Source organism: Apium graveolens, chromosome 11 (genome assembly GCF_009905375.1).
Source record: "Apium graveolens cultivar Ventura chromosome 11, ASM990537v1, whole genome shotgun sequence".
NCBI classification, from domain to species: domain Eukaryota; kingdom Viridiplantae; phylum Streptophyta; class Magnoliopsida; order Apiales; family Apiaceae; genus Apium; species Apium graveolens.
In genome coordinates, this window is record NC_133657.1 from 112430770 (window position 1) to 112438825 (window position 8056).

The following is an 8056-nucleotide window of genomic DNA, read 5'->3' on the forward strand; positions in this document are numbered from 1 at the left end:
TTTTGGTTACTCAAGCTTTCCAAACAGAGTTCGATAACACCTTGGAATTGAGTTTTGATTCTGAAGAACTTATATGAATATACTGTTTTTCCCTGAAAATTATATAATTTTCTGACTACAAATGATTTTCTGTACAAAATAAAATACGGTAAGGGCTATTTATAATTACAGAATATTGGTACCCCGTTGGATCATACCGGATACAAAATATTACCTTTATTTGGGAAAACAGATCCAAAACGGTACCGGTTTTGGGATAATATCCAAATATGTATATTTTATACTGCGGTCTTGGTCTTAGCGCTTTGGTTACACGTATTGCGAGATGATAATTATAATAGTGTAATAAAAGATCTCGTTTCTCGAAAATATGGGTTTTATCGAAACAAATTTTGTATCGAAAATATTGCGCCGGGACCCCCACGGGGAAAACCGTACGCCGGATCGAAAAAGTCAAAATATGGAAAATGCTCGAAATATTGCAATTAGGTTAGGATGGAGTTCTCAGAAGAGTTTCGGGTTGCAAAAACATAAAAACGGTGAAGTCGGCTGGTTCCCGATTATACAAAATAGTTTATAAATACTCGGAAAAATAATTTATTAAATCCATAAATCTTTTTATAAAATCATAAAATAACAAAAAAATTAATCAAAAAATATGACAATTATCTACACTTTATTTTGGACATATAAAAATAAAATACTCAAATTATATCATATTTAAATATCAAAACACATATACCGCTTAACAAATAATTCACAGAATAATGACATAATAAATACATAATATTTATTTATTAGCAAAAATAATTACACGTTATGTCCCAGATATTACAAGGCCCGCCTAGAAAAATGATACCACAGGACCCGCCTAGAAAAATGAGTATTCTGGGTCGGAACTGTCGTGGCTTGGGTAAACCACGCACAGTTCAATTCTTAAAAGAAATTGCCCATCAATTGAAGCCTAGTTTTATCTTCTTTTTTTTCTGGAATGTTAGCCACAAAAATTAAAGTAAACACAATTTGTAGAGCAATAAATTTTACAGGGTGCTGGTTAGTTGATTCTCAATGGCACAGTGGGGCTTGGCGCTTCTATGGAGGAATGAAGGTGCCTATGATATAAAGGGTAGTAGCCATCACTTTATCGATTTTGAAGTAGAAAATGATCAAGTAGGGCATTGGAGATATACCGGATTTTATGGGTGTCCTGAGTGTAGTAGGCGTAATGAATCATGAGAGATAATTTGTGCCCTAGCAAATAACTCTGAGTTGCCATGGTGTATTATCAGTGATTTTAATGACCTTATGTTTGCTGATGAAAAAAGGGGCGGAAAAGATCATCCGCGTATATGTTTGAATGGTTTTACAGATACCATCACTGACTGTGGCTTAGTAGATTTGGGTTTTGTTAGTGAAAAGTATACTTGGGAAAGATTTCGAGGGAAAGAAAATTGGGTGCAAGAGCGACTGGATCGGGGTTTGGCGAATCAGGAATGGTGTAATATGTTTCCTTCTGCATAAGTAAGGGTCTTGGAGATAGCCACATTTGATCATTTACCTCTCCATTTGCAGTTGAATAAACAAGTCTATATCCCAAGAAGCAAGCGTCTTATATTTGAGAATGCTTGTCTTAAAGAAAAAGAATGTTTTGGTTTAGTTAAAAACAGCTGGGAATTTATGGAAGGGAAAAGTATTATTGATAAAATTAGTTACTGTTGTTTTCGTTTGGATGAATGGGGCGGAGGAGCTAGTCAAGAATTTAAGAAAAAGCTAATGGAGTGTTGAGAAAAGCTGAGAATATTGAGGTCTCAAATGGATGTCAGTGGTATTCAAGATTACAATGCAGTGCGATGGGAGTATCTCAACTTGCTGGAAAGAAAAGAAATATATTGGAGACAGAGGGAGAAACAGTTCTGGCTCCAAGAAGGAGACCAGAATGCATATTTTTTCCATCGTTATGCCTAAATGCGGAAGAATAATAATACTTTTAGGCGTATTAAGGATAACAACGGGGAATGGAAGGACACACCAGAAGATACCCAGGGGTGATCACGAGTTATTTTTCTCGATTATTTCTATCTTTGATGTCGAGTGGAGGCTTATCAAATTAAGAAATGGTGAACTAGGTTACAAAGAGAGAAAATGAAGAACTAATAGCAGAAATTACTGATATAGAGGTGAAAGAAGCTGTATTCTCCATACACCCGAAAAAATCACTTGGGCCAGATGGATTAAACCCGGCTTTTTACCCGAATTTTTGGAGCATAGTAGGCAACGATGTGATTAAGGTGTGCCAACAGTTCATGGTTACATGGGAATTACCAGTAGGGGCTAATCGAACATTAGTATGTCTATTACCGAAAGTGAAAGAGTCGACTTTAATGACAGAACTGCGACCTATTTCATTATGTAATGTCTTGATTAGGGTCATTTCAAAAGTCATGTCAAATAGACTCAAACCATGCCTTGGGAAGTTAATATCTAACAAGTAAAGTGCTTTTATAGAAGGTAGATTGCTAACATATAGCGCACTTATTGCGTTTGAGGTGAATCATTACATGAAAAGGCTTACACAAGGAAAGCACAGGGTGACAGGTTTAAAAATCGATATCTCCAAAACCTACGATAGATTTGAATGGGGATTCATCGGGAACATGTTGCAGAAATTTGGTTTTAGTGAAACCTGGAGAGACAGAATTATGAGACTCGTTACATCAGTATCCTATAATTTTATACATAATGGCAGCGTGTTTGGAGATGTTGTCCCACAGAGAAGGGTACGGAAAGGTGATCCGATATCACCTAATATTTATATTCTATGTGTAGAAGGTCTAAGCTCTATTATCCGGAGGAACGAAGATGTGGGGTTTTTGCACGGTTGTGTGATAGCTAGAGGTGCACACGCTATTTCTTATTTATTATTTGCCGATGACTGTTACTTTTTCTTTAGAGCTAATAAGGGTATCAGGTGGATGTCATGGGACAGGCTTTGTTCTGTGAAAGGAGATGATGGTTTGGGTTTTAAAAAACTGAGGAATTTTAATTTAGCTATGTTGGCAAAGCAGGCTTGGAGACTGATAAATAATGCAAATTCACTGGTTACTAGTTTAATGCGTGCAAGGTATTTCCCGAATTCAGATTTTGTTAATGCTTGGATTGGTGCTAATCCGAGCTATGTGTGGAGGAGTATCTTTGAGACTCAAGATGTGGTTAGGCAGGGATGTCGTCACCGTATAGGGGATGGGCAGAGCACTAAGATATAACATATATCATGGTTACCGAGTACAAATAATTGGTATCTCACAACCGAAATGCCTGAGCATTTAGAACAAGCCAAAGTAAGTGGTTTATTTGTGGAAAATCGTAGAGAATGGGATGATGAAATTATCCTCGACATCTGTAATGAAAGGGATAAAGATCTTATAAAGCAGGTGCATATACCACAACGACAAAGGGAAAATTCGTGGATGTGGTTATTTGATGAGAAAGGTGAGTTTACAGTATGGAGTTGTTATAGAAGATTAAGGGGTGAAAGTGAGTTTGCAGATAGAAAATTTTGGAGTAAGGTATGGAAGTTACAGTTGCCCGACAAAGTTATAAACTTTTTATGGCGAATGTGTAGCAACTGTTTACCCACTGCTGCAACTCTGGCGAGTAAAAGAGTAAACATTAGTGAAATTTGTTCTTGGTTCTAGCAAGGCGTGAAAGACGATAAACATGTTCTGTTTCAATATGATTTTGTAGTTGAGTTATGGAATTCTGCTGGCCTCGGTAATCTGGTCATGACAGATAGTAATGAATCAGTTTTACATATTCAAACGAGTGCTTCAGCTAGGGAGTAAAGAACGGACTGTTATGGCTGGGTTGTTGTGTTGGAATTTGCGGAGGGAAATCAAAGGAATGGAATCAGGAATGGTGCAAACCACTAGATGGGTGGATCAAAATAAATTCAGATGTTGCATGTATAACAAGTGTCTCTCAGGTTGGTGTAGGTTGTGTTGCTTGCGACGATTGTGGTTGTTTCTTTCGTGCTAGAACTGCTGTACTGCAAGGCCAATTTTAACCAAGGGAGGCGGAGGCAATTGGGTTGAGGGAGGCATTATCTTGGATTAAGCCATGAAGAAGGACCAAATGTATATTTGAATGTGATGCTAAAATGGTAGGTGATGCGGTGAACGGAGGTAGTGGTAATTCTTATTTTCATATGATTATTGATGATTGTAAGGATATTATTAAACACTTTGATGAAGTGTTAGTGGTGTTCGTTCATAGGTCTGCCAATAATGTAGGACATTTGTTAGCAAGGGTTGCTTATTTTATGTCAGGTCTCCAGGAGTGGCTAGACACTACTCCAAATTTCATTATGTGTAATCTTACTTCTGAGGAATTTTAATATATGCAAGCACGTTTATTTCAAAAAGAAAACTCGTAGTTTTTTGCATGAACAACCAAGATTACAGAATTTTCTACTCCTTTAGTACCACATATTAGTATACATACGACACATTTATTATCCATTCAATACGGGAGAAAAATTATAATTAAATATAGAAAAGTTAGAAGAATGTGTAAAGTGATGAGACCAGTTAATATTTAATGTATAAAGTGAGTGTAGTAGAATAATGTGTAAAGTGATAGGATTAATTAATATTTAACGTATAAAGTGAGTGAGTGCAGTTGAAGAGAGTAGTTGACGTGAGTTGATAGTTAATTTTTATATTATAATTTCTTTTTTGAAATGTAAACAATCGGAAAGAACTCTTAAAAAAAGTGTATATAATTGAACCACGCAGATTGAGTAGTATAATAATATAGATTAATAACCTTTAATAATAAGCCAAACTTCTTCTTAAATGATACTATTAATTTTGGTTTCACCAATTTTTGGTACCACCAACTTTTGGTTTTACTTATTCATTTATGTATATCTTATAATTTTATTTTTGTATGTCTTTTAATTCTATTAATTTTTTATTATACCATTTATTCATGTTATACTTCTACATGTATTATAATTCTATTAAATTTGATTTTATTTTTGTTATCTTATACTTCTACATGTCGTATGATTCTATTAAATTTAGTTTTATTTTTGTTTTTTATATTTCTACCTATTAAATTTGGTTTTATTTTTGTTTAAGCCCTTTTGGTTTTAATCTTTGTGTTCTTAAATCCCTTATGTATTACTAATTCAATATATTATACGTGTTTGGTTTCATCAACTTTTGATTTCACCCTTTTTGAATTTCATTATAACTCTAAATGTATAATTTTTATTCTTCTTTTACGTCTATATGACTTATGATATTATATGTATTATTTTATCCTTTTTTGAATTGCAATTATTATATTGATTTCAACTTAGTAATCCTATTTCTCATATGACTCAATAGTATATTTTAATGAAATAATAAAATTTTTGAAATCGTATAATAAATATAATCTTTTTATTATAATTATAACACAAATATCGTACTTAATAATTTGGATTGAATTTACTGAGGAAAAACTATAAATATTGATATAACACTTATACTATTATAATTTTTTAAAATTTATTTAAATAAATTAAATCGGCCCCATTGGCATGGGTTATCAACTTGTATAGACTAATTCGTTGAATAGTCTAAGTTGTTGAGCTGAAATTATAACTTTTCTCATGTTTTTGCCCCAGTATAAGATTGTTTGGTTAATCAGTCCGAGTTGTTTGATTACGATGTTTCAATCTAAAACCTGCAACCACAGGTAACTAAACATATTTTAGTAATCATATGCTTCATGTTCACTTTCTCAGCTTCTTGTTTGAATAGTAGTATTCTTGTATTATCAATCAATTACATACATTTTACAATTGGGTTAGGATAGATCATGAGAAAAACACACAAAATGATAGAAAGAAAAAGCAAAATATAAAAACATTATTAGCTTGGCTCTAACTTTTAAGTCGTGCCAGAGTCTCTTTGTGGCAGGTGGCAAGATGCAAATTATATTGGGCTTGTCATGTGTTGGATAAAGGGCTCAAGATGGGCTTTTTCGACACACCAAGTCATCAAACGGATGCCTTTCTTGGGTCCAGAAACAGAGCCAATTATTCCCACTGGAATAATACTAGAGCCCTGAATTGGAACTACATTGACTGGCAGCCCATGTCCATAATCAACCTGGTTAAAACCTAGTTTTCCCCACTCTGATATGAACAATGTGGTGTACACAAGAGGTGGTGCAAATGGATCCACAGGCCCATTTTCATCCCTAAGCTCACCCTTGATCCATTTGCCAAACTCATTGGGCAGTTGACTCTTAGCCTGTTGGATTAGTTTCACCACATTGAAAATTGATTCTTTTTCCAGCATTTCACTTGAGGCTGTGATGGTTACTGGATAAAAACAGTTCCCATAGAAACCTTTAGGCAACGGTGGAGTTGATAAATCGCGACAATTTGCGAAAAACACAAGCTTCATTTCTGTATCTTCTTGCAGGTTTATGGCCAGTGTTCTATGCAGCCATGTCGTTGCAGCTACGATCTCAAAGGCCGAACAGGTCTGGCCTGTGGACTGGTTATAGTTTTGCTTTAGCTGGTTGATGTGATCCAAAGTTATGTCTATATTGGCATGCTCTAGTTGGTAATTTGGCATAGGTGGTGGACCTGGTGGTAAGTTTGGCGTTGAAATAGTGACTTGGGTTGATTGGCTTGCTGGTGGTGAAGCAAAGTCCCTGGACCAGATCGGTGGAACACTGAGATGCTGTAGGCCTCGAGCCATCTCTCCGACGGCGTTTAGGAACTGAGCTGCTCCGAGTCCATCACAAATGCTATGGCAGAATATAAGGCCCATCACATATCCACCACATTTGAATTGTGTAACCTGAGATTGTTATTCATTAGCTTTTCACCAGAAGAAAATCTCGACAAAGCAGTTATTCATGGTCATCATACTACTTAATTAACTAAACCATACCGAATATAATAGGTTGAGTGAATTTAAGTTTACGGAAAATATTGGAATTTCCTCACTACTGTCTTTTTTCTAAATATGCTAGGGGATCAACTATCACTTACCTAAGCTTCATGCAACTTACATATATGGGAAGATAACTTGTAACTATTTTGTGACTAGTTCAGTAGTTCTACCTGCATTAAAATGAGGGGATCTGATTTGTGTTCTTCCGGAGGAGAATTTGGAAGAAGCTTATCATAGGGAATACACATAACATCATCAAAATAAGCAACACCAACAAGTTCACAACTTGCTGTTGCTTCCACAAACCAGACACCTTCACCAGTGCATGAAATCTGGAGCTGGCCTTGGCTCGACTCATCATCTTTAAGTCGCCCTGCAAGAGGATAGTAAGGAACCAAGGCTTTTGACAATGCTTCACGAATTATGTGTGCTGCATTAAGTCCATGCTTAAACACATGCAACGTTCGAGCATTACATCTAAGCACATGCAACTTATCGATCACAGACAGATCAAGAACTTCTTTTGGTGTTTGCTCAGAAGGCACAACTAGGCCTCCACTGCATCTAATTACAGAGAATTCCATTGCAAAATTTATTAAGATGATGGTTGGAAATGCTAGTTTTAGTCAGAAATATTGGATGAAGCTTTGGCAAGAGGTGTTAAGTATTTATAAATGGCTTTAATCATATTCAGAAAATAAAAAAATAAAACTTGCGCGTGGAGTACAAATTGGTGAACCTGTTTATATTTGAGTCTTTAAAGACTCCTTTACTTGAAAGTACAGTATCAGTTGGTACTCAAAAGTCAGGCCAGAGCAAGTTGTACATATCCAAATACAAGTAAAATAATCCAAATCACATCTCCGACAGTGTTAATCTTCATATTGTTTCTTTGGCTTTATTTCAAACAAACTTTGATAAAAAATTTGATATTAGTTGATAGAAAAATGAACAAACCCTTTTTCTAGCTAATAAAAAACGAATAGACCTTGTTTTAACTTTCCACTTATAATTTTTAGGTAATTTTAATCTACTAAGGACTACTTCATTTAGCCTCGCTCCTTGTACAAGATGTGGATCATTGGTTACTTACCCAG

General features: G+C 35.3%; 2 protein-coding genes across 2 annotated transcripts; one reads left to right on the forward strand and one right to left on the reverse strand.

Annotated features, from left to right (window-relative positions):
• Window positions 1-2558: 2558 nt before the first annotated feature.
• LOC141695776 (uncharacterized) lies at window positions 2559-3263 on the forward strand. The gene has a single exon (XM_074499994.1). The coding sequence runs from the start codon at window positions 2559-2561 to the stop codon at window positions 3261-3263; it is 705 nt and encodes a 234-aa protein (XP_074356095.1).
• Window positions 3264-5892: 2629 nt separating this feature from the next.
• On the reverse strand, window positions 5893-7633 carry LOC141695178 (acyl transferase 4). Its single transcript, XM_074499441.1, has 2 exons — window positions 7130-7633; window positions 5893-6863 (listed from the first exon to the last, which is right to left on the reverse strand). The coding sequence occupies exons 1-2, from the start codon at window positions 7541-7543 to the stop codon at window positions 5985-5987; spliced, it is 1293 nt and encodes a 430-aa protein (XP_074355542.1). The 5' UTR covers window positions 7544-7633; the 3' UTR covers window positions 5893-5984.
• Window positions 7634-8056: the final 423 nt, after the last annotated feature.

What these genes read in the sequence shown, in the direction of transcription:
- LOC141695178 (XM_074499441.1), bottom strand. Translation starts at nt 7,543, where the DNA reads ATGGAATTCTCTGTAATTAGATGCAGTGGAGGCCTAGTTGTGCCTTCT. An exon ending in ATCCCCTCATTTTAATGCAG is followed by an intron (nt 6,864 to 7,129) that starts GTAGAACTACTG and finishes TAACAATCTCAG; the next exon opens with GTTACACAATTCAAATGTGG.
- LOC141695776 (XM_074499994.1), top strand. Translation starts at nt 2,559, where the DNA reads ATGAAAAGGCTTACACAAGGAAAGCACAGGGTGACAGGTTTAAAAATC.